The sequence below is a fragment of the Xenopus tropicalis genome, chromosome 6 (genome assembly GCF_000004195.4).
Source record: "Xenopus tropicalis strain Nigerian chromosome 6, UCB_Xtro_10.0, whole genome shotgun sequence".
NCBI classification, from domain to species: Eukaryota; Metazoa; Chordata; class Amphibia; order Anura; family Pipidae; genus Xenopus; species Xenopus tropicalis.
The window spans coordinates 47,536,916-47,564,772 of NC_030682.2; the positions used below are offsets into that span (position 1 = coordinate 47,536,916).

Sequence of the window (27,857 nt, forward strand, 5' to 3'; positions counted from 1 at the left end):
ATACATTCCTGAAAGTTGTTTGTACTTTAATTTATCTTTTTTTTCCTGAATGGCCTCTCTGATGCCGGGGCCCCATGAAACAACAGCAAAAAGGAAAGTGCTTACCACTAAACAATTTTAAACCATTAGATGGGGGTGCAGTGAGGATGTGACCATAAAAATATGATTTTCCTTACTTTTGAAAGTTAATACCAACTTTTTTGGTGAGATACCTGCAATACCTGACCTGGAGGACTTTAACCTATGGTGGGCAATACAAAGGGCAACCATTTGGGAATGTCAACCTTGAAAAGCAAGTTCCAGATAAAAATGTATGGTAAAATATGATTCAGTTAAATCTGTGTTCTTATGTGTTAATCAGTTCTTATGGATCAACCCCCCCAAGAGATATTTCCCTAATTGCTAGACAGAAGCCTTTGTAACTAAGTTGCCCTATTTACATATCTTTGCTATTGGTCCACAGAGTTAGTGACCACTTTCTGTCACAATTTAGTATACTGATTGGAAAGATGGTGGATGTGTCTGGGAAGCTTGGTGTCAATAAGACCCAGTAAAAAGTATGTGCCCTAGAGCAGCAATCCTTTGAGAAAAAGTCTGGGAAACAGGGACCCCACAAACAAGGGTTAGTCAGATATAGGACTAGCTTTGTCAGAGTATGTTCTAGGAACAGTGTTAGACTGGCTCACAGGCATATCAGGAAAATTCCCGGTGGGCCCAGGTGTCAGTGGGCCCTCCTGCTTCTAGCCATTTGGCCTAATTCATGGTCATTACTTATTTTTCTATGGGAACAAAGCAACTAAAAATATAGAAAAATAGATTTTTATAAGATAAAAAAAACTAGGAAAATATAGAGACTGAGTAAGAAGTGGATAAAAATTAGTTTGAAGAGGGTGAGGTCACACAGAGTGTATATCCGCTCCTCTCAGCCCTGTGTTTTTGGCATACACTATGGCAACCGCAACAGTGTGGAGCGGATCGCAGGTCAGCCTGAAAAACATCTGCTTTTGGGTTTTTCATGCCGACCTCCAATTCGATCTGACAGAGGAGCATTGGCAACCGGATCCACTTCTCTCAGTCTGGCTAAAAAAGAGAGAGAAGCAGATATACGCTTTATATGACCTCGCCCTTGGGCATAACTATCCTAAAGTGACGGGCCCACCGTGCTGAAGGGATTTAGGCTTAGCATATCGTTCCCTGAACAATTTCACTGGAGGGGATCTGGACCACTACCTGGTAACCTAAAGGTGTATCTTAACCTACCAAGCATCTCCACAGTGGTGTCACATTAGCTAGCTCTATTTGTGACTGGATCTGACTGCAAAACAATACTACCTCAGATATCTGTTTTGTCTTTTGACAATAAAGACATTTCATTTTGTTTGAAAAAATCTCTGGCATCCTATTCAGCAGAGAGCAGAACACCTTCTCCCTTTCTCCTTCACTAAGTGCGGGGCCATCTGGAAAGAGGAGTTCAGTGTGACCCATGTTCTACTATCTTCTGCTGAATAGGCACATTCAGGCCAATATAGGGTTACAAATGAATCAGATGAAAGTGAGTGTCAGGCGCCCCATGAAAACCAACATATTTTCCAAGGGTTAACAGCAACCTTGCTCATTTGTTGAGTAATGTAATTTGTAGCAGGAATGTTGGTTACCGTGCAGACATAAGACAATCGGCAAAGACAATGAATACAAAACACATGTACATATATTTTCATTTGCTTTGCAGTTTAGTTTCAGTTTACCTTTTCATCACCCTTTGCCTGAGCTGAACTGCCAGCTTTCAATTTTGCTATAGGGATATACTAGAGTGCATGTATGTACTGCAGGTTATGTTTGGCTGTGATTTATAGTCTTACACCAGCATTTGCATTCCCATAACACTGTGACAACATAATTACTGGAACAAAACTCCCTCCTATGTTTGTAATACAATGTACAAACATAGGAGGGTTTGTACATTGCTCACATGTTAAAAAAAAAATTTGCATTGAAAGCATAGTCCAAATGACATGCAGTGAGGCTGCAATGAGCTGAGTAGTTAAAGGGCTATCTCCACAGGCATCAGGAAATATCAAAGGGCAGCAATGTTTTATTGTTGTTATTATTATTATCACAGACTGTTGTATTTTAGTAGCTGGTCTCCATTTTTTCTGCAGCTTTTTAAACTGCTCTCTCGTTGCTAAAGCCACTGATCCAGTGTTCTGAATGACACTCTAGTAGATAAATTGATGAGGTCTAAATCAGTCTAAATCACACTAATAGCTTCTTTTAAAAAATAATGTTCCTTTTAATTTGATATAAGACCCATGGCACATTAATCACAGTACTTTTGAGAGGACTGTGGCGATCAGAACATCCTTCTCACCCTTGTATATAATAAATGTCTAAATTGGTGTATTTTCTTTTATGCCACACAACTGCCATATTTTACATGAATATATTATGCCTTAATATTCTGGCATACATTTTCAAGCAACCACTGCTTTTTAATACTGGGCTGTACACACAAAACTTTTACGCTAAAAATACACACAATTTGATAAATATGCTGTTGGTTACACAGTAATGCCTGGTGATCAGATTTTATGTTTGGTGTGTTTGCCTTGATAAATATGTGTGCTTATCAGTGATGAAGGCTGCCCTAATAAAAGGGCAAAGGGGGCATTGTAGTTGCACCAGTGTCTCCAACAATTTGATTTTTGCCCAGGGCCCTCCAAAGTCTATGGGGCACATTCACTTATCCACGAAGGCTCCAAGCGTTTGTTCGATCGGTCCAATCGTATTTTCTGTGGCTTTTCCGTTCCTTGCGCGACTTTTTCGACGCTTGCCCGACTTTTGCGTATTTTTACAGCGGAAAAATCGGATCAGTTTTGCCACTGTCTATAACCGTTCTGTACGAAAATTTTGTGACTTTCGGATCGACAATACGATATTATCGTGACTAATACGATTTTTTTGTAAGCATTTTCGTGATATTTGCAATCTTCAGAAATTTTCGTTTCCAATCCGAATTTTTCCCATTCGATATTCGAACTCGTGTTTTGATAAATCTGCCCCTAAATAAGGGCAATGGCACATGGGACGTTTTGTTGCCTGTGATAAATGTGTGCTACTGTGGCCAACAAAATGTTCCTAGTTTCCTTCCTATTGGCAGTAATTTGAATTACTGGTGGTAAAAAGTTAACATTACTGCCAGTAGAAATAAAACTATGCATTTTTTTGTTTCCTACGGTAGTGCAGATTTACTGCTTGTGACAAAATGTCCGGTGAGCCATTGCCCTTAAATCTGCTGTGTCTGTGATTCTCATGATTATATATTTACTTTCCTTCATTCTGTTCGAAAACCAAATAGAAACCGCAATAAGCATGGTAATTTCTATCAGTTGGGCTACACCAGCTCTTAGATCTGTCATGGGTTAACATCTTGCTGTATCATGTAACAGGAGATATGAATGTTTAATATCTTTTAAGCCCAGGTTCTGTGGTTTTTTTGAGACCAAACTGGCCTGTGCGTCATATGTGGACAAGGATATTAAACACTGTTATTGGATGTTGCTATAATTTGGTGTAAAGACCCCAATAAAAAGCAAAAGCCCATTATTTGTATTCCTTGAAGGCTCTTCTCTACAAACTGAAATCACGTCAGGGCTGCAAACAGTAGAGTTGTTTTTATTGAGTGACACATCACAACATTCCCTGAGGTAGTCTAAAAAGGCAATTCTGTGTTTTCTTTTCTTTTTTTTTTCTTTTTGGACAAAATGTGAACAGGGATAAGCTTTGCTCTAACATAATGCCTGGAAGAAGTGCCAGTATTTTAAACTGAAATAGAGCATCACCTTTTTATAATCAGCTTCTAAAATGCCATACCTAGGGGCTGATTTACTAACCCACGAATTCGAATCCGAATTGGAAAAATTCCGATTGGAAAACGAACATTTTGCGACTTTTTCGTATTTTTGCGATTTTTTTCGGCGCCTTTACGACTTTTCGGAAATTATCGCGACTTTTTCGTTACCAATACGATTTGCGCGAAAAAACGCGAGTTTTTCGTAGCCATTCCGAAAGTTGCGATTTTTTCGTAGCGTTAAAACTTGCGCGAAAAGTTGCGCTTTTTTCGTAGCGTTAAAACTTAAAAGGCGCGACGTTTTGCGCAAGTTTTAACACTACGAAAAAATCACAACTTTTTGCGCAAGTTTTAATGCTACGAAAAAATCGCAACTTTCGGAATGGCTACGAAAAACTTGCGTTTTTCCGCAAAAATCGTATTGGTAACGAAAAAGTCGCGATAATTTTCCGAAAAAATCGCAAAATACCGATCATTACAAAAAAAACGCAATCGGACGCATTCGGCCCGTTCGTGAGTAAGTAAATGGGCCCCCTAATGGAGAACCCTAGATTAAATCAGTAAATATAATGTTGGACTGTTAAAATAGGAATTTTCCCACTGTTTCCCCCATACCAATATTATTATTTAAATACAATAACTGAATGCCTGGGATGTTTTAGCATGCTTAATCATTAAGCAGTCAGGATGGGGGCTAGCCTCTGTTATGTCAGTACAAAGCTATTACAACAGGGAGAATATTTAATATGAAAAATGTGTAGGAATCTCTTCAGTTCTGCACAAAACCACAGTTCCCCCCCTAGAAGCCATGAACTTCAAGCGTGTCCGCACCATGATTAATTGGCTATGATCAGATGCCTCATGTCTTGTTTTGAAGAAAGTCTGTCATCGATTCAAGTTATTTTTATTTTTCATAATTATGTCTTTTGTGTAACCAGATTCCAACGATTCCAAATATAATTTATGATTTTGGTCATGGCATGAATTATTTTCCGAAGCACAAATTCTTAATCCTCTGGACTCGGCCAGCGCAGGTTTTAAGAATATCTTTACTTGAGTCCACATAGCTATCTGCTTAGCACAGATCATCTGTCATAATGCTTTGCTTGTGTTAAAGGCAGGCCATTTTTAAACCAACACTATTGGTGAGGCTTTAGGATTGACATTTGAACCTGCCCTTTCAATGGTAATGCAATAACACAAGCAGCTTAGCATGAAAGCCTTATTAATAATAATCATGTCACCTTGTACATCTATGCTGCAAAGTTAGACAGTTCATTGAATAAGTACACATAATGATGACTGATTACATGTCATTATGATTTTCCTCTTGCTTATAGGTGGCACAAGTCACAAAATATTTATTGTAGTTTTCCACTCCAGTATTTACAGGCATGGCTCAATAACCTGATATGCTGTGCTACACTCAAAACACATTGTTAAATGCTATTAATAAATATTTTATGCTTAGTTATATATGTCTGTTGGACAGGAAATCAGTAACACAATAAACTCAAAAAATACAGCTATTCCATCATAGACACATGATCACAACGTCATTCTTCTGTTCTCTTATGTTTATATATCATAAGGACATCTTAATGCCATTTAGAGCCAAATAGCGATGAGCGAATCTGTCCCTTTCACTTCGCTTAAAAATTCACAAAACTGCAAAAAACGAGACGAGAACTGTCAAAAAAAATTTGCTCATCACTAAATCCAAAATACATGTTTATATTGTATGAAATACATACTTATTCTGATAATTGCATTGTTGCTTTGCAGCCTGGGTTTTGTTCCAGCAAGGACCTGTTTGTATATCCTTCTTGTGCTCATGTGGGTTTCCTCCCAGTGTTGTGGTTTTCTCCCACACTCCATAAATATACTTGTAGGTTAATTGCTGCTGATAGAATTGACCAACATATGCATCTTTATAACTTTGATAGCGAAGTGAGATGCTCCATTGGGACATGAATGATTGAACATTCATTGCTGAAGGATATGTTGGTGCTGTATAAATAAAAGATAATAACAATAATAAATATATATAATGTAGGTCAGTGCTGTCCAACTTCTGTAGTACTGAGGGCCGGAATTTTTATCATAAGAGCTTTTAAGACCATACCCACATTAATGGTGGTAGCACAGCAAAAACCCAAATGGTTGGTTGCTGCTGTAGGGTTATCACTCTTCATTCATATGTGAAAGAATAATATTAAGACATACCCTAAATCCATATGCCTCCTTTACCCCTGTGGATAGCACAGCAACCCCCAGCATATAATTACGCACCTTAGGGACCATATAATGACAATTTCCAAATGCTAACAAACTCCTAGGACAAACCCCCACCATACTATGCCCTATGCTGCCTGTGTGTGCCTGTTCTGCCTGCCCTATACTGCCTGTGTGTGCCATACTCTGCCTGCCCTATGCTGCCTGTGTGTGCCATACTCTGCCTGCCCTATGCTGTCTGTGTGTGCCATACTCTGCCTGCCCTATGCTGCCTGTGTGTACCATGCACATAAGCAGCATAGGGCAGGCAGTACATACAGTAAAACAATGCTGACACTGGTCCTACAGAGTCTGTCTGAGGTGTGAACAGGTGAACAATGTGGGGGCTTCCAGTCTGAGCCTAAGGTGTGAACAATGCAGGGAATAAAAGGTGCAAACAGTACAGGGGATTAAATGTTTAAACAATACTGAGGTGTGAACAATGCAGGGGGCCAGTAATCTCAGTACTTACAATTTAAATCTTACACAAAGTGAAGCAGTCGCAGCAGGCAGACAGATGGGGGGCCACACAGAGGGCCGCCAGTTGGACAGCACTTATGTAGGTTATAGAACATATTAGCAATGAAAAATTTAATCTTTATGGATTATGGACCAAAAAAATGGTGTAAAAACTGGGAAAATGTCAAATCCGAGAAATGCATTATGCATTAATATCAGTGGGACTGCAAAAAAAAATTAGGGAAAATGAAAAATCAGGGTACATAAAATTGAGGTTTGATTCTATCTGTTTTTTTTGGATAGCGCTCCAATAGCCACGTTTCTAGTCCTACCCTAAATTGATCTTGGGCATTTAATGTGATCTTCTTGCACACAAGTACCTTAGATTAGACCAGTGATCCCCTACCAGTGGCTCAGGAGCAACATGTTGCTCACCAACCCTTTGGATGTTGCTCCAAATGGCCGTAAAGCAGGTGCTTATTTTTTAATTTCTGTCTTAGAGGCAAGTTTGGAAGGTATAAAGACCATGTGCACTGCCAAAAAAAGCCTCCTGTCATCTGCCAGTCCACATTGGGCTACCAAATAACCCCCTAAGAACTTTTTTCATGCTTGTGTTGCTCCCCAACTTTTTTATATTTAAATGTTGCCCACAGGTAAAAAAAAAAGCTGTGAACCCCTATGCTGGACTCACTTGGGCAGATTTAACAAAATTCAGATTTGTGTAGTTTTAGAGGTTTCTTTTACAATGACTAAACTTGAAAATTAAGAAAAGCACAAATGTTCCCGTATCTATTAAAAACCATGACAAATAGACCCATAAAAAAGTGAAAGGATTGCAAAAAATTGCCTAGGACAGCTCCCATTGACTTCTACATGAACTCAATGGCTTTTAGATGGCGTATTTTTACATTCAAGTTTTTTTTGGGTTTTTTTAATAGGAAAAAAAAAAAAATCACAATTTTTAGCGCAAAAAAAAACACGAATGGCGGGAAAAACATATGGCCATTGGTAAATCTGCCCCACTATACAGGGACTTGTGTGCAGTTATTTCTGCTGTTTATAATTAGTATCACTATATGAGCTATGGTACAGTGTGTTTTGACCATGGCTTTTCGCAGCAGCAATTGACCTACTTGTACCTGAAGGTTATTGCTTCATGTAACTGCAAAATATTTTTGTTTTGTTCTTCTGTAATCTGATTTAAATGGTTCCCTGGACATAGTTTGTTTCTTAAACATCACTGAATGGCATATCCATGCAGTTTCTGGTTCTACCTTTCACATAAGGTACCCAAATCTCCTTCTGAGACTTTCAACCAGATATCATGTGCATAGGTCTATGTTACCCTGTAGTAATGCATTTTACTGTAGCCATTGAGGGCTGCCTAAAATACTGTCCTATTTTCTGTCCAAATCGCTAGACAACTAAAGCTGGTGCCATTTACCACCCGTCCAATTTAGCAGTTTTTCAAAAGTGATAGGAAATACTCCCCACGCACAGTGATTATTTACTTCCTGTAGGCTGGCTACCTAGCCCTGGGCAAAGTAAGAAATGACTCGTCATTTAACACTGCAATATGTACCCTGCAGCAAACACTACTGGAATAATGCAGAGCCCTTCCACTGATTTCAATAAGGTTAAAGCTAGGCTGCATGCTATTATGAAACATTTATTACTAGCAGTTCTATAAAGGAATACATAGGAATGGATTGCTAAGCTGTTCTCCTCTAGCCATTCTGAAACAAGAACATTACAGCTGGAAAATCATAGGAGTATACAAAGTTTTTAGGAATTAATTTCTGGTGTGGTGGAAGGTACATACATAGTATCTAAATTAAGTTTTTCTTTTTCTTTGCTCCACAGCTATTGAAACCCAGAGCACGAGTTCAGAAGACCTGGTACCAAGTCCGCCATCACCACCCCCACCACCTCGAATTTACAAGCCCTGTTTTGTCTGTCAGGATAAGTCATCTGGGTATCACTATGGAGTCAGTGCATGTGAGGGATGCAAGGTAAGAGCACAAATAGGTCTGTTAAAATGCTTTTCTTCATTTGCAGACTAAAATGTGTATTACTCAGTTGACTTGCTTACCCCCAGATTGTCTGGAAAGTCAGTGGTAATGTGCAACAAAAGAATCCCTGTGCCCTGGGTCTCGCAGACTTACCTATTTCATAGTGCTATGGTATAGCAAAGGGTGGCTGTGTCTACTAGAGCAGCAAAGGATCACATGGCTGTTGCATAAAGACTCCAAAATAGTATTTGTATAAGAGATCTATGCAATGGATTTTAATCCATGAAAATGCTTAATTTCTAAATAAAAAAAAAAGTGTCTGTTGTTCAAGACAAGTATCTGCTAAGAGAATCAAGCAGTTAAGTTTATGGCATAATCTGAGACCTCCCAGTTGTCATTACATTAAGAAGAAGATAAGAATTGCGTTCTCTCCTACATAGCATTTGCTTGTGGGTAGTGTAGTGAGTTATAGCTTGCAGAGGATTCTGGGAGCCTGATATCAACTGGCTTTTTGCAGCAGCTAAATCATTTGTGCAGTGTGGTTGCGAGCCAAATATAGATCGCTTATGCTGCATAAGTGTCAAAAAGATGTGTCCTCATCACAAATGAATATATCTGCGCTGTGGCACACTCTATAGCAGCATCTCTGAGCAACTTACCTTCATGTTTAATCATAGCCAGATATGGCCCAGTATAACAGTAGCCTTAGCACACAATCAAAGACAGAATTAAATCACATTTAACCACTATCTATGCAGTTCTGTAATACTAAAATCTTCTTGATGGCTTTGCTTAAGTGCATGATTCTATTAAATTATATTTAACTTGTATTTATTTCCATTGTGCATAAAAGATAAAGCTCTTTTTAAATTAACAATAGCATGTCTTCAATTTATATGTTAAGAGCAGGGCCCTCTTTACCTCTTGTATAGGGTCAGTATTTGCATGTAACCTATATGTTTAATTTATATACCCTTTCTATTGTACAGCACTGCAGAATATATTGTTGCTTTATTATTATTATTATTATTATTATTATAATAATAGATACATGCAATTTATGAGTAGATGAGGGCACCATCTAGTGGACTTTGACAATTTCAAGTCTGTTTAATAATTACCAAATTATGACATGAAAAAATAAACTGCTGTTTCTATAACACAAAGCAACAAAAAAAATGATTCAGAGCACTTTGGTGTTTAACCCTTTGTAATCAGCAACTTTTTATAAAATATATTTGTTGCTTGAAATCTGTGTGACACTCATTTTTAAGCCTCTTTAAATCTTTAAACCAACATATATTGTAGCAAAATAAAATGTGTACACAATGAGCACAGGGTATTGGAAGCCTTTGACTTAACCAGAGGTTCTAGGTAGACTGGCTGCATGTAGAAAGGGAAGAACGATGCCCGTCCAAACAAAAACCAAATTATTCGGTATGAGGAGAAGCTGGTACCAAGGGAGATATAATGACTTTCTGTTCCCCTAAGCATTAAAAAGGCAGCATTTCTAGCAGATGGCCAAGGAAGAGAGGTTGTTCAGGTTGTATATTATTGTAGGTTGTATATTATATTGTATAAACATACTGTGGAGGACCAAATGTTCATTGCTTCATATTTTCATTGTGAAATTAGAAAAAAGTGACCAGTGACCCATAGAGAAGTGTAGGGAACATGGGGTATGACAGAGCCGTACAGGGTCAGACTGGGGGGTGCAGGGCCCACTGGGGCTCCCGCCCCAGGGGCCCTGCAGGTGCCCCAGCTGCGTCCCCTAACCCCCCTAGGGGCCCCCCTAACCCCCCCCCCCGCAGGGCCCCCGCCTGACGTCCTCCCCGAGCGCGTATAAATTGAACGCATCAGGGGAGGAACAGTCAGTTGGGGGAGCGCCGGCAAAGGTCGGACTGGGCCGCTGGGGCCCACTAGGGCCGGGGCCCACCGGGATTTTTCCCGGTGTCCCGGCGGCCCAGTCCGACCCTGGAGCCGTAGGGGTATAAGCCACGCCCAGCTGGTAAGGGATTGGTTGTTTTTGAATGAGGCAGGCAAGGGGTATAAATAGGGGGTTTGGAGTTTTTCCCGCTCACTTCCATCTTAGGCAGTACATGAAAACGCGCACCCTCCCTCCCTACACAGGTGAGTTGGTATGGAAGTTTTGATGGCGGGGTAGTTGAGTCCGGGAACCAGTGGTTGCATAGTTATTGGTGGTTGTCACGCCTGGCACCTCAGGGGTAATGAGGTGTATCAGGAAGTGAATTGTTTGAGGAGTAGGTGGTTCCGGGCTAGGATGGCAGCTGGCAGCGCAGTTATTGGATGGTTGCGGTTGTTTGTTATACAAACGTTCAAGTTATGTTTATCATATGTTCATGATATGTTTCTCATATTTTCATGCTATGTTTTGATATGTTATCATATGTTCAGGTTATGCCATTTGCTTATGGTATGTTTTAAATTAAAACGTCTGTTGTTAATAAATGTTCTGCGGCCCTTTTCATCCAAACTGGTGTCGGTGTAATTTATTTGGAATTCGAGGGATAGGTGGGGTGGTGTGGTAGGTTGTTAAGGGGCAGGGCAAGTCTCAACGATGCGCCTGTCATGTGATACTCTATATTATTTGTTACCAATGCAATGTTATGTTACATGGATAATGTAAGTTTGAAGAATCAATAAAAAATATAAATAAATAAAAAAAGGCAGCATTTCACCCTGCACCCTGAGTGTCTGCCTTTTGTTTCTCTTGATTTCCATTGATTTGGGTTTGATCTATGTTCATCTAAATTTTTTTGGCCATAGAGATCTTCTGTTTTTACTTCAGTATTTTGATTTTAAATTGGAAGCAGAAAATCTATTAGCACAGTGTGCCACAGCATTAATTTCAATGGAAAACGATGATAATGATATGTTTAAATAGTGACATGGTATAATGTGATGGCGACCGTCTGAGGCAAAAACTGGGTGCAAACAGGCAGATTAAATAGGACAGTTTGGTTTATAGTCTGAATGACCTGGTTTATGATTGGTATCTGCTTTGAAGAGAGCAGATTCTAATTGGCCCAATAATTAGTGTGTTCATCCAGTAATCAGAATATTGACCAGATACAGTCATTGGCTTTAATGGGTCAATTAGGCAAACAAGTTGTTTAGTAGACTTATTTTTTTATTAGTTGTTTATACTTTCATTCATTTCATTCTCGTACATTAGAGTCTCCAAAACGTATCTGTAAAATTATTTCTAACATAGTAACTTTTCCACAGGAAAGTAAATCTTGCCCTTCATCAGTACAAAAAGCACTCACTGCACAATAACACCTTGCTCATGTAGCTGCTACTTGTAATGCACAACAACAGACTGCTGTCTCATTCTGATCTAAACTATCTGTAACAAGGTCAGAAATGTTCTAATGGACTGTAAAGTAAGTGTTTGCTGATCCAACAAATGCCACTCCATGCATTTTCCTCATTATGTCATTTTCTGAAAGTGATACTCTTCCATCTTTATTACATTTATAGGAGGACAGTGAATAACACTTTGTTGTCAGTTTCTTTCATTTATTTTTGTAACCTTTTCATGTGCCTTTTGTCCAATTTATTTTCCTACTTTCTTAGATTATGAAACCTTAGGGGTATGCTTTTATTTTTGTGTTCATGTGAAAGCTTGTACAATGGACACAGACTCTTAAATAATATTTATTGCAGATTTTTTTGAACTGGGCAGAGACTGAAATCTTCTCATTTACGTAATACAAAATTCTTACTGATTTATGAACCAAAGGGTTTATGGCTAAACTAATGAAACCCTAATTTGTAGGCCAAGTAAAGCCATTTCTTTCAATGTCTGGGAGTTTAGATGTCTTCCCACCAAATTAAAATGACCAGCCTATTATTTTTATTGATAATGGACAACTGGGGTTGAAGGCTGCTGGGAGGAAGTAAGCAATGTGGTATATCCTGTATATAATAATACACACAGTTACAGGTATGGGAGCTATTAATAAAGAAAGGTTGGGACCTAGGGTTTTATTATTTCAGAGAAAAGGGGAATATTTTTTTATTAATGTGAATTATTTGCTTAAAATTAACTCCCCGTAATTAAGAGCTCTTGGAATATCAGGTTTCCAGTTAAGAGATCCCATAAATATAACATAAATGTAAACATTGTAATATATGATAATTTTTGAAGGACAAAATATACTTGTAATAAAGTTACCGGTGCGGCGGGGACGCCCGCCACGCCGGCTTCCTACTAGTGCGCGCGCCGCGCGTCTTCAGTCTATTTAAAGGCGCAGGCGCGCTGACGCATGACGTCATGACACATGGCGCCAAATTTGAAATATTTAAAGGGCCTTTCTTTTGTTACTCATTGCCCGTGATAGGTTTATTCCTGGTGCCTGAATTTGTGCTTAAAGCTTTTGTTTGTTCCTGTTTTTGATCCTGCCTGGCTTTGACGATTCTGATTATCCATATCCTGATCCGTGCCTGTCCTTGACTACCGTTTTTGCCTCATCCTTCTGATTGATTATCCGGTTTGACCCATTGCCTGCCTGACGATCCTAGTTATCTGCCCACCTCGACCCAGCCTGTCTGACCACGTATTTGCCTACTCCTATCTGTACCGTGACCATTGGCCTTAAGACTTTCTACAGTCGTGCCCCATTGCTAGCCAGAACTCCTGCTCTGCACCTCTCGTATAAGTCCAGGTGGCATCCGAGTAGCTGAGGGCTCCTCCCAAAGCCAAAGGCGGTCACGCTACTGGTGAAGCACGAGCCGAGACCAGGGTGCTTGGCACTTGTTCTGGTATTGGGTGCCGACCGTGACAATACTCACATTCATATATCTTCCTTTAAATAATAGCCACCTTGTTATGTGATCCAGAGACTACCATAAAGCAAGCCTGAACTGCTGCTGTGTCCCAAAAAATAGAATTAGTAACATGAGTAGCGATGTAGCGAACCTCACAAAAAAGTTTGCGAACCCGTTGTTGACACAGCGTTGCGTTTTGTGCTGTAAAGGGCACAAATCACACTACATTTCTAAACTTGTGTAATAAACTGCTTTAAAACGTCCGGCGTCTACATGCCAATCAAGTCGTGTAAAGGTTACAGCCGGTTCACACGCAAAGACAAAACGCTGCGTTTACTGCAACGAAAAAAAACGCAAAAAACTTTAATGATACCGTAAAGTGAGCGAATAATAGTTTTTACTAGTTGCTTGTCACCTCCAGGACGTTCGTCCTGTCAGTGGGAATATTTCTGTAGTGGTGTGTTTAGCAGTCACCGTGCTTGAACGCACGTGCATGGTCAGGCAGAGGTAATTCAATGTACAGTGAAGTGAACCAAAAAACACTGATTCTGCAGTGTGGGCCCTCTTTTGGCCTACTTTATTGATCACCTGCGGTGACCATAAAAGATATGATTTTGCCGCTGTTGCAGAACCCTGAAAAATCAGGAATCTGTATGTAGGGGATCAGAGAGCCCTGTCCCCTGTTTCTCAGTCTGTGATCTCATCCAGCCTAGCTACAGCCTGGGGAGGGATCCGGTTGGCTGGCTGCCCCAGTGCACGTCTGGGAGAGGTGTGCCTAAGCTTTGGAGCCAAAAATCTAGGGGCGGGCCCAGCAGCTTATAAAGGGAGCCCCTGCTGTTGTTTGCCAGTTCAGAGATAGAGACCCAGAGTGAGCAGTTAGCACAAACAGTGTGTGTTCAGACTGGAAAGGATAAAAGTCTGCTGGGCTGCCTGGGAATATAAAATCCTCTGTGGAACTCTGTGTGTGTGTCCCCTGGAGGAACAGGTATTGCAATTGCCTGCTACGTGGGAGCAGCCACCCCTTTCAACAGGGAAGGTACTCTGGGGCAGGTAGCGCTACCTGGGGGGACTAAAGAGCTCTTGGGGAAGGGACTGAACTGATTTAAGGGTTGGGGGTCTATCCGGATCTAAAGTGGGCTGGGAAAGTACAGAGACTGTGCCAGTGTGGATAGCCCTCCCAAGTTTCCTCAACAAAGGATTATCAGTCACCCAAAAGCTGTTCTACTGTTTATGTCCAAAGGTTATATAAAGTTTAATATTGCTGCAAACCATGTGTGTTATTATTTCCTAGTGGAAATCCCCTAGAGGTGTGTTCCTCAGTGTCCACTAGGTGGAGGCAAAATACAGCCCATATTAAGTGAATGTGCCAAGAAAGGGTTACATGTACATTCCTGAAAAATTATGTTTTTTTTGTCGCAGCGACTGAAGCACAGAGGCCAGAAAAAATATGGCATATAAATGCTGAAAATATTCGTTTTTTTTGTTGTCACAGCCACTGAAGCACAGAGGCCAGAAAAAATATGGCATATAAATGCTTTAAATATATTCGTTTTTTTGTTGTCGCAGCCACTGAAGCACAGAGGCCAGAAAAAATATGTTATATAAATGTTGAAAATATTCTTTTTTTGTTGTCGCAGCCACTGAAGCACAGAGGCTAGAAAAAACATGTTATATAAATGTTGAAAATATTCGTTTTTTTGTTGTCGCAGCCACTGAAGCACAGAGGCCAGAAAAACTCAGGTCCAAAAAGTTTGGCTTAAAATTAAACCAGTAGGATTTGCACCCTAGTTTGTACGGTGGCGGAGGAGGACACTAAAGGACAGCTGTGTGTGGAGTCATGCGGCGTGCAGAGAAGGACAGCTGCATGGGGAGTCAGAACAAGTCTTCCGGCATGCAGTAACCCTCCGAGATCCATGCCTCATTCATTTTAATAAAGGTCAGGTAATCCACACTTTTGTGACCTAGGCGAGTTCTCTTCTCAGTTACAATCCCTCCTGCTGCACTGAAGGTCCTTTCTGAGAGGACACTTGAGGCGGGGCAAGACAAGAGGTTGATGGCAAATTGTGAGAGCTCTGGCCACAGATCAAGCCTGCGCACCCAGTAGTCCAGGGGTTCATCGCTCCTCTGTGAAGGAACATCTGAAATGGCCAGACACCTTCCTGGACTGCCTGAGAATGTCCTGCAATCCTGGGTACTTCGAGACATACCGTTGGACTATCAAATTTAGAACATGTGCCATGCAGGGCACATGTGTTAAATTGCCCAGTCCCAGTCTCAGATTGCTTCCGTTGTCACACACCACTTTTCCGATCTTCGGTTGGTGTGGGGTCAGCCACCGATCGGCCTGTGAGTGCAGAGATGACAGGAGTGCAGATCCGGTATGGTTTCTGCTTTCCAGGCACGTCATCCCCAAGACAGCATGACAACGGCGTACCTGGCACGTCGAATAGCCTATGGGGAGCTGGGGGTGCACAGGTGTGGAGGAGGACACAGCAGCAGAGGAGGAAGAAGCCGAGGAAGAGAGCGAAGGAGGAGTAGAGGTGGTGGCAGACCCGCATGCAACCCGTGGCGGTGACACCAACTCCACTGTTGTTGAGCCACGCATTCCCTGCTTCCCAGCCATCACCAGGTTCACCCAGTGGGCAGTGTAGGTGGCATACCTGCCCTGACCATGCTTGGAGGACCATGTGTCAGTAGTCATATGGACCTTTGCCCCAACACTAAATGACAGAGATGCGGTGACTTGGCTCTGCACATGCTGGTACAGGTGTGGTATTCCCTTCTGGGGAAAAAATTATGGCTGGGTACCTTCCACTGCGGTGTCCCAATTGCTACAAATTTGTGGAAGGCCTCAGAGTCCACCAGCTGGTATGGTAAAAGCTGGCGGGCTAAGAGTGCAGACAAGCCAGCTGTCAGACGCCGGGCAAGGGAGTGACTCGGAGATATTGGTTTCTTACGCTCAAACATGGCCCTCACAGAAACTTGGCTGTGGGCAGATGAGCAGGAACTGGTGGTCAAGGTGGAAGGCGGAGTGGAGGGTGGTTGAGACGGGTCAAGGACAGCAGAGGTAGAGCAGTAAGATGCTTGACCAGAAGGAGGGTGGCTTTGAGTTTGGCTGCTGCCTTTGAGGTGTTGCTCCCATAGTGCTTTGTGTTTGGCGTTCATGTGCCTTCGCATAGCAGTTGTACCTAAGTGGGTGTTGGGCTTCCCAAGACTGGGCTTCTGACTGCACTCATTGCAAATTACAGCGCTTTTGTCAGAGGCACACACATTAAAAAAATGCCACACTGCTGAGCCTTTTGATGCTGGCATTCTGGCGGTAACAGTAGAAGTTGGCGGGTGCGTTGGCTGGCTGACCACAGGTGCCGATACATGTTGTTGCCCTACTGTTCCCTGCGAGCTGTCCCTGCTTCTTCTAAGTCTTATTCTCCTCCTGCCTCTCTGACTCTCCGTCTTTCCATCTGAACTATCCTCCTCTTGCTCTCTTCTTCTGGGCACCCACAAAACATCAATCTCCTTATCATCATTCTCCTCAGATGCATCAATTTCTTCTGACAGCTCACAGAAGGCAGCAGCAGCGGGGACCTCATCACACCTTATGTCCATCTCTGTTGTGTTGCCTGCCTGAATTTTGATATCTGGTGTAACGTCCTCATCTCCCTTATCTTCTTCTGGCAATAATGGTTGCCCATCACTCAGTTCAACAAACTCATGTGAAAACAACTCCTCTGACTCATCCAGTAAAGAAGGATGAGGATGTTGTGGCAAAGTTAGAAATGGTAGAGGATGGGGTGTGCTGTGTAAGCCAGTCAACTACCTCTTCAGCATTTTTGGAGTTCAGGGTAAGTGCCTTCGGAACACTGGTCAATTTCCTAGGGCCACAGGATATCATAGCAGCACGGCCCCTAGTGCCTCTGCGTGGCGGCCTGCCTTTGCCTGGCATTTTTTTTATTTTTACAAAAGAACAACAACAACAACTTGGGTGATGTTTCTGGATTGATAATTTAGACAGAATGTGAAAAAGCTCACACAGCTAGGTGGCACTTGGTTGAAGAAGACACTGGCAACAAGGCCTGCAATGGCAACGTATACAGTAGTGGATATATTATTGCTGGTGGAAAAACGTCACTCAGGTGATGTTTCTGGACACGGAATTATTATTGTTATTTAGACAGAATGTGAAAAAGCTCACACAGCTAGGTGGCACTTGGTTGAAGAAGACACTGGCAACAAGGCCTGCAATGGCAACGTATGCAGTAGTGGATATATTATTGCTGGTGGAAAAACGTCACTCAGGTGATGTTTCTGGACACGGAATTATTATTGTTATTTAGACAGAATGTGAAAAAGCTCACACAGCTAGGTGGCACTTGGTTGAAGAAGACAATGGCAACAAGGCCTGCAATGGCAACGTATTCAGTAGTGGATATATTATTGCTGGTGGAAAAATGTCACTCAGGTGATTTTTCTAGACACGGAATTATTATTGTTATTAATACAGAGTCAGACTCAGCAAAGCTACCTAAACTCTCCCTCAAATCCCTGCACAGCTCTCTCCCTATGCTAACTCTTCAAGCACACACAGGAAGAATGTAAAATGGCTGCTGGGCTTCGGTTTATATATGGAAGGGAGAGGTCCGGGGGGGGGGGGGGTCCAGGAGGGAGAGCTGCCTGATTGGCTGCCATGTATCTGCTGGCTCTGGGGTGAGAGGTCAAAATTTGGCGCCAGCTAAGGCGAACCCAAATTGCGAACATCGCAAAAAGTTTGCGAACTTGCGAACACCCAATGTTCGCGCGAATTAATTCGCTGGCGAACAGTTCGCTACATCTCTAAACATGAGTGCCAAGAAATACACGTCCATCACAAATACCTTTTTGATATTAATGTTTTTCCCCAAACTACAATATCTATCATATTACACAGTGAGTTAAGGTATAAGAGAGATTTTTATTTCGATTAGGGTTTACCCTATACAAATGGGTATAATTTGCATTTTCCATTGCACAATTATGTCAATTAACAATATACTTTTTATCCCTTATCACTCAAAGGGTAAAATGCTGTTGATTTCTGACAGTTTAAAGTCAATTGCTTTTATGTAGCCCATGCAACTCCTTCTTTTATTACTCTTAAATACTCTATGTTTTATTGGGCTTAGAATATCCCACAACTCAAACAAGCAGTGTATTTTAATTGATCTGTAGAGCTCATCAAATGAGGCCAACAAATTCTCAGTAGAGGATTATCCTCCCATGACTTACAAATAACTCATGTAAAAGAAGTTGGATTCCCTACATTAAAAGTTAGGGTCTGGGTGATGACGCACAAAGACAATAGAGTCACAGAGAGGATGAACTTTTTCAACTAATAATGAAATGCATTTGTCGCACAATTTGTTTTTTGTTGCCCGCGTCTATTTTCTGTCGCCTGTGTCTATTTTCTGTCACCCGCGTCTATTTTTTTTGTCACCCAGACTTTTTTGATGCTACCGCACCTTTTTCTGATGCGACTGCCCCGAATTTGACGTTACCACGCCCTTTTTGACAAAACCGTGCCCAATTTGCCGCACGACAAAAAAAAAATTCCGTGCTACGAATTTTTCCACAGCGAATTTTCACAGAGGTTTAGCGAAACAATGCCAATGGTGAGAAAAAAATTCGCTCATCACTACTAATAAAGAACCACTAATGCTTGTGTCATTTCCCTTGTACTCAGGTTATAAGTGGAGTAGAACATTGTTTGGCCCACCACCAAAGAATTCATGTACCTCCATCTTCTTTGTAATAGAGTGGACTTTAGGTAGGATAGGCTTGTGAATGTGGTGAGCAGCACTTCAAATGTGAACAATGTGCATAAGAAAGTATTATATAAATATTATATGGCACTTTCTTAAGTTCATGAATCTAATCCAGACAGAAACTAATGGTAGTTAGTGTGCCTTTGGCATGATTGATTGCCCCCTTTGTTACTCCAATTACAGAAAACCCTTTATTATTTAGAAGGATTTGAGGACATAAACATCTGTTAATTTCCAACTTTTACAAATAACATGTAATAAGATAAATGTACTATTAACCCGTGGTACAACTGTTGTCATTCATGGCATCTTTTTCCATTTTTGATGGCGTGAAGCCCTGGCCAATCTGTTCATATACAGGTTCATAAACACGGGGAGACTAGTCGTTCGCGACAAATCTCCCTTTAAATCCCCGAAATCATGGAAGTTTCCTCTCAAGGCAACTTCCGCAATGATATTTCGCGGGCGACTAATCTCCCTGTGTGCCAGAGCCCTTAGATGTGTGCTCCAATGTACTAAACATATACACATAGTTGTACTCTCTGCCTGTAGCCTGCAGCCTGCTTGTTAATTATTTACTCACAACAGTGTTCTTATCTCAATGCCCCAGTCTAAAAAAAGAATCCCCAGTGTCAGTAATGAATCTGCTCCTGACCCAATTACTTCCCAGGCAAAGTAATGTGATTTAAACGGCATTCGAAAATTTACTAAGGTGAACTGCGTCCAGAATTGGGAAGGTGTACAAATAGGGTTCTTCTCTCCATTTTCTGGAAACCCCTGCAAATATTTTGCTGCATTTACAGATTAATAGGGAACCAGTCCCTTCAATAACAATTGATTTGAATGTAGCATTCCCTTATTTACATACAAGTACATAGGGTCATAGATGACAATCAGTTTCAGGAGAATTCTAGAGTTGTTAAAGAATCCTTAATTTACTATATTTCCCTTATTTGTATACCAGACGGAAATATTTATTAGTTGTCTTTTACATGCTTTTGACTCATCTTATTACAGTTTTTCTGAAAATCTAGTTTTGGTTTTTTTTCTCTTGCTTGCTTGTGTCTTGAGACTGTGTCATGTAATGTTTAATGCGTCTATACATGTCTAATGGACCTCTTGCAAAGTGCATTAGAATAACTGATTTAATTCCCACTAAATCTTTTTAAATGGCTATGGAAGAATGCCAGGGACTCCGGTGCTTGGAAGCATAGAAATGGAAAAACCATGAAAAAAATGTATGAGAGTGACTTAACAAGACAAGCTGACAATTCATCTTCAGGGGAAACTGTATATTTTTATTGATTTTTCAGAACTAATAATGATCTGTTGTTATACATATTTTATACAGTGGAGCAGTATTATTTGTCCCTTGCTGGAGGAGGGGGCATACTCTGATAATAAAATGTTAAATTAGCGTTAGCGTTTTGAATTCTCTGGTATTCTCAGAGAATTTGCATCTGGTCTCTTGCAGTTCTCCAGTCCAATCTTTGGTCTGTTATTTGGTTTTATGGCTTAGTTACCAACTAAGTGTTGAAAATGAATAGCAAAGAACTTGGATAAGAAATAAGCAGAACAGTAAAAATATAACTTCACGGTAAGTTTGTATTTTGGTTTCCACTGCTACTGACCAGATAATGTTTTTTCAAGGAACAGTGACTGGTGAAGAGCACAGTTTAAATTTGCTGTGGATATGGGCACAAGTGCTTTGTGAAGATGGTCTAATGGTTGCAGGTTTGCTTTGTCACTTTACATATATACAGTTAACTTAAAGGAAACAATACCCCCAAACAATATAGGCCTCTATAAAAATATATTGCATAAACCAGCTCATATGTAAAACCCTGCTTCATCTAAATAAAGGGCCGCCTCCTGGGATCATAGGATTCACAGTGCACACAAACAAGTCAAGGCACACATACATGCTAGTCTGCATTAGCCAATTAATGGACAGAGTTTTGCCTTTTACTCCCTCCGTTCTTCCTGTTACAGATAGAGCTGCATTATTTCTGGTCATCTCTGAGGGAGCACACAGCCCAATACAAAATGGTGGATCAAGGGAAAGCACAATATTTACTGATATACACTCACCTAAAGGATTATTAGGAACACCATACTAATACCCTTCTCTGACCTCTAGCAGCAACAAGGCATTTTTGCCCACAGGACTGCCGCATACTGGATGCTTTTCCCTTTTCACACCATTCTTTGTAAACCCTAGAAATGGTAGTGCGTCAAAATCCCAGTAACTGAGCAGATTGTGAAATACTCAGACCGGCCCGTCTGGCACCAACAACCATGCCACGCTCAAAATTGCTTAAATCACCTTTCTTTCCCATTCTGACATTCAGTTTGGAGTTCAGGAGATTGTCTTGACCAGGACCACACCCCTAAATGCATTGAAGCAACTGCCATGTGATTGGTTGATTAGATAATTGCATTAATGAGAAATTGAACAGGTGTTCCTAATAAACTTCTTTAATCTTTAATTCTTTAATCTTTAAGGTCACATAACATAATATATGATGTGAACTATCTGTTGGTTAAGTATTCATTCTGGGGGTATAGTTTTCCTTTAAATGAGCAATTACCCATATCAAAACACACCCATAACTTAGTATAACTAAACACTATCAGCCCTGTAACAAAAAGGGTATGGGGTTTTAGGAGATAGCTAACTACATTTATATCACCAACACAGTCTTCACATATTTGAAACCACTGCATTCAAATAAATATAAAGGAATACTTTATTTACCATTTCTACTGCCTTCCATAATAGAAAACAGCAATTAAAAACACTTAAAAATCAGCCCCACCCCCATGAGCCCTTATATAGCAACCATTAACCTTTGTATATATAGAGAAACAGTCTTATATATTGCCTAGTATCATTTATAAGCAGTATTGCATTAGTCTTATTTTACCAACAAGTAGTTTCGACTTATATATATTAGCTTGCGTATATATATATATATATATATATATATATATATATATATATATAAAGTCATGCTGTGTGTCCACACTCTAAACCAGTTTAACAGATGGGCGCTGAAGTCAAAATATGTAAATACCTATAAACGCACGGTGAATGAATAAATAGAAGAATTGCTGTGAAATGGTGTGCTGGTCCTGTTTATAGGTATATATATATATATATATATTATCAAGCATACTCCCCTAACCAGGAAACATTTCTTTATTTTGTTCTAATTCAGACCTGTGACCCTTCGGAGGAGGGTACAAAAAGTTGTTAGTGGAAACAGGAAAAAATAGACATGGCCGAGTCTGTACAAAATTTTGTAAGGAAACATTTTCAGGAATAGAAGATTTACAGTTGTATTTGTCTTCTCATTATCAGCGTTTGCATTTCTGACCTATTGTACCTAGCTGTGGAAACAGCTTGGAGCTTTTAAAATACACAACAACAACTTTTCAAAGGTTACAGAGTGCTTCTTTGCTTCAAATATGGAAACCACAAATATACTAGGGTAATGGTATGCCAAATTATACACTGCTGAATAATGAAACCTTTTTTTTTCTTAAATCTCTAAAATTACTCTAAATAGTGCCCAGAATAACATGCCACTCTCACCTGCATTCAGTCTTGTGTTGTTTTTAAATCAAAAGCTAAAAAACTGCAGCCCATATCAGCTACTTCCTGGTCTAGCGTGAAGCTCCGCCTCCTTTATTTTCTGCCCTGTCGGTTAAAGAAGTTCCTTCTGTGCATGCCTGATTGATTTTCCTTGGAGGCAGCAAGTATGTGCAGTAGACATCGCTTTGATCGTTTTCACGGTCAAAGAGAGAAGGCTAGCTCAGAAAAGAAAAGGGGGTGGAGCTTATCACTAGACCATGAAGTAACTGAAATTCTGCAGTTTTCAACCTGTGATTTAGAAACCACATGAGACTGAATGCAGGAGAAAGAAATGGCATTCTGGGGGAGGGGTGAGTTTTAAGGATTTTAAAATGGGTAAAAAATACCTAACAAGAAAATATTGTTTCCTGAATCAATTACTTCTGATTGTTTAAAGGAAAACTATATACCCAAACAGTGTAGGTCCCTATAAAAATATATTGCATAAACAAGCTCATATGTAAAACCCTGCTTCATCTAAATAAACCTTTTTCATAAAAATATACTTTTTTAGGAGTATGTGCTATTGGGTATGTGCTATATGTGCTAAATAGAAAATTGCCTTTTTAAGAATTTAGGGCCGCCTCCTGGGATCATAACATTCACAGTGCACACAAACAAGCCAAGGCACACATACATGCTAGGCCCCATCAGCCAATTAACAGACAGATTTCTGCCTTCCTGTGACAGCACACAGCCCATCACTAAATGGTGGATCAAGGGAAAGGATGTAAAAGGGCAATATTTACTGATATATATATTACAGTTTGGCGAGATTCTTTAATAGGTCACATAACTTGATGTGAATCTGTTGGTTAAGTATTCATTCTGGGGTATAGTTTTCCTTTAACACATCATTACTAGCATCATATATATACACACTAACAGTTATAGTATCATTTCTAGTATTTTTTTTGCAAATAAAGGCCCAGAAGTGCACCCTTTACTTAACATGCAGTCTAAGCAGTGATTTTTACAAAGGCAGAGTTATGTTTGCAAATTCCTCTTTTACATTCCAACATTATATTAGCTTTGACAGCCGTTGTCTGGCAGTAAGTGGTTATATTCCATTATTCCTAAATCATTCCCATGACTGATTTGCCTAAATTGCTAACTTTCATACATTATTATGCTTATTACTTCAACATTATGCGCATTAAACCTAACCTGCAATTATTAAAGTCTTCACTCCTTGCAAAATGTAAACATTTAAGCTTTCTTGTAATAAAATGCTTTGCCCAAAACTGAAAATGGCAATTTTTTTCAGGTTTTGAAGATCATCTGTCTGGCTTTTAGTAACTTAGTAACTGTAAACCATAACTTATTTATCTACAGTGTGTATTTTAGTTTTATTTATATATATATATATATATATATATATATATATATATATATATATATATATATATATTTGAATTGCGTTTTACTGCCTCCTTTTTCCTGCCCACTTTACTTAAAGTATTCTCTCCAAAAGTCATGCTTTAAGACCCACTTGCTGAGTTAGCAGTAGGTCTCCTATGACGTCCAATACTTCTGAAACTCACCCCTGTGCCATGTCACTAAAATTAAAACTCTATGTAATTTGCAAACAACCACATCAGTTGACTGAGCTTTTGATCAGAGAAATGCCAATTTGCCCAGTCACCCTTTTCTCTGTAGTTTAGTCCCATTAATCCAATTCCATACTTTACACTGTGACTCACATAAAAAATAAAAGGTACTTATTAACACTAGGCAAACTTGTACTTGGACTATAACCCATTTTATAACCCAAACATTTGCTTTCAGTGGTCTGCTTGCAGTTGTCATTGATAAATGAGCCCTAAGTGTTTATATGTTTTTTGTTTTTTTTTATTAAAATGGGAAAAATTATGTAATCCTAACTACTATTTGTTCACAAATGCACAGATGGAGCAAGCAAACTTTATCTAGACAATTGACTCAGATGTCTCACCATGTCCGATATACAAAATGCCACACTAGTAAACAGTTAATTAAACCTGTGCAATATATTACCTTGATGGTTTTCCATTAATATAGAACATGATTGGCAAATATACTGTAAGCATGTTGTTCTACCCAGAATTCCTTCCAAAACACTGCTTATATGGATTCCCTCTTAAATTCCCCTTGAAAGTCATACAACTCGGCAGCTTATCTGCCTGTGTAGGGGCAGAAACGAGCGGGCTGGCCGACCGACCGATATCTGGCCTGAAATTGGCCAGATATCGATCAGCCAGGTTAGAAAATCCAGTCAGATCGGGGACCGCATCGGCTCGTTGATGCGGTCCCCGAACCGACTGCCCCATTGCCGCCTACATAATCCGGTCGTTTGGCCCCATGGCCAAACGATCGGATTATTTTTTTTGTTAATTTCAAGCTCCCCGATATCGCCCACCCGTAGGTGGGGATATCGGGGGAAGATCCGCTCGCTTGGCGATCTCGCCAAGCGAGCGGATCTTGCCGTGTATGGGGACCTTAAGTCTTTAACCTGCTCTGAGAGAAAATGTCAGAATTCTATCTTTGTTTCAAATCTGGTTGCCACTCTTAACCTGTTTAGAAGCAATGTTCGATTTTAGTACTACATAGGCATTGTGCTTTCATTACAGAGATGGCAGTTAAGAATTTCAGACAATTATTAGTGTTACGGATGTCGTTCATGTGTCTGGTGCCCGCAGTGTAGTGCAGGTATTTGGCTGGTTGCGGCTGTGAATCGCAGATGTAGCACAAAAGTTAGCAATTTGGGCCTTTTTACTGCATTTCGCTCTTCTCTCAAGTCCCTTTTGTCCTTCCACCTACCTCTGATGACATCTCTTCAATATTTATGAAGATGTGACTGTTAGGGCAGTGAGTTGGGTTGTGGGTAATCTGTAGCAGGTAAATATGTGGGATGTAAATTTGGGTGCAGAACCACTCATGTATTAATTCCTAAACTCTTTGAACACTGGTGGTGTTGTTTTGGTTTGATAAGGTTATTTCTCATAATGTATTGATCGCCACAGTAGAAATGCTGCAGCTTGATATATTATAAGGATATATATATATATATATATATATACTGTATATACTAAATGTTCTATTTAGGTGTACATACAGTATATGCTAAAGTCTAATAGCTGTCAAGTTCTGATCCCTGCAGTCATATTTTTTTCCTTGGTATTCTAAAATTCAGAATACCTGAACTGTTACCTATACATAGGGGCACATTTACTAATCCACGAATACGAATCATGAATGGGAAAAATTTTTATTGGAAACGAAAATTTCGTAAGATCGCAAATATCACGAAAATGCTTACGAAAAAATCGTATTAGTCACGATAATATCGTATTGGCGATCCGAAAGTCACAAAATTTTTGTACCGAACAATTGTAAACAGCGGTAAAACCTGTCTGATTTTTTCGTGCAAACGTCCGAAAAAGTCGTGCGCTGTACGAAAAAGTCGTGCGCCGTACGAAAAAGTCGTGCGGACGCCCGAAAAAATCGGCAAAAATACGTTCGGAGCGTTCGCATGAACGCTCGTGCATTCGTGCTTTTGTAAATGTGCCCCATAGTGTTTTAAACTCACAATGCACATTGGAAATGAGATGTCACTAGGAGAGAAGCCAATTTGTGGAAGTAGGTATCAACTGTAAAAATGTAAAGAGACTGGCTTTTAGAAGTGCATCTTTTCCATACAAGAGCAGTCTCTATAGGGAAGATACAGAAACTGTAGTATTACTGCATGGAAATTTGGTACAGAAGTGATACCATGGATACCACTTGAAGGAGAACAAATATAGATTTTGCTACAAACTGCTATAACTAAATAGAAACGACGTTACATTATTTATTATTATTTTAAAAATAAAAATTAGAATGTATGTGATGTGTACTGTATAGTTCATCAGAGAAGTGGATGTAGTTATAAGAAATCCTTAGCAGTAATGGCGAGGGCATGATAATTGTATGACCTGCTTCTCTCCATCTCTCCATTGATGATCTCTGCCCCTCTTTGTGTGCCCTTGCCCTATGGGTAAGGGCACAAGTGCTTTGTCCCTTTACATGTGGCTATCTTGTTCAATCATGGGAAAATGCCTTCTTCTCTACACATAGGAGCCGATTCATTAAAACACGAGTTTGAATCCCGAATGAGAAAAATTCAAATTGGATACAATAATTTCTGAAGATCGCAAATATCACGAAAATGCTTACGAAAAAATCGTATTAGTCACGATAATATAGTATTGGCAATTCAAAAGTCACAAAACTTTGGTACAGAACGATTGTAAACAGTGGCAGAACCTTTCTGAATTTTTCACGAAGCGTATGAAAAAGTTGTGCAAGCACGAAAAAATCTGCGAAAATATGCTCAGAGCGTTCGTGTCTTCATAAATCTCCCCCATAGTGATCCCCATTATTTGGGCGGTATATTCGGGTGCTTTGTCGCCCACAGGAGTGCACTTACAAAGCAATCCAGTGCTAGTAGCTGCATGCAGAGGACAGGGAATGACAGTTATCTTCTGGATTGCATTGTTTACAGGCTGGATAGCTGATCAAATGATGTTACAATAAAGGTGTCTATAAAGTCTTAGGGGCACATTTATTATGCTGTGTAAAAACGGCCACAAAATTCCCACATACCAGAAGTGAGGTCACACGCAAGCTCAAAATTTCTACCTTTGCATGCAACAGTGAACATTGTTAAAAAAAATAGTGTGAAGGTTCAGCTTAACAAATACACGCAGGAAAAATGGATGTTTTTTCCTTTAGACTACCTGTTAGAAAACAGGAGAAATGCCTGTAATTCCTTGTGCCTCCTGTGTTTAGCTGTCAGGCCCAGCGGGAAATATTACACATTATGTTGACTCATTAAACATGTTATCTCGCTTGTGTTAGCACAGCCATCACAGAGGATTTTATGGCTTTGTAATACACTGAGAGTTGAGTAAAATGCTTACTGATCTGAATGGCACTGTATATACAAGGCTCCTATTGTACCAAGATAGAATTGTATAGTTCTAAGTTTCAGTGTTTATTAAGTCACCTCAAGCTTT

The 27,857-nt window shown here is 40.1% G+C and overlaps 1 protein-coding gene across 1 annotated transcript in view; it reads left to right on the forward strand.

Moving 5' to 3' along the window:
* Nucleotides 1–27,857, forward strand: part of rarb (retinoic acid receptor beta) — a 111,377-nt gene that overhangs the window by 21,815 nt on the left and 61,705 nt on the right. The window contains exon 2 of the mRNA XM_002932404.5: nt 8,444–8,592. Within this exon, the coding sequence (XP_002932450.2) occupies nt 8,444–8,592 (149 nt within the window). The remainder of the gene's footprint in view (nt 1–8,443; nt 8,593–27,857) is intronic.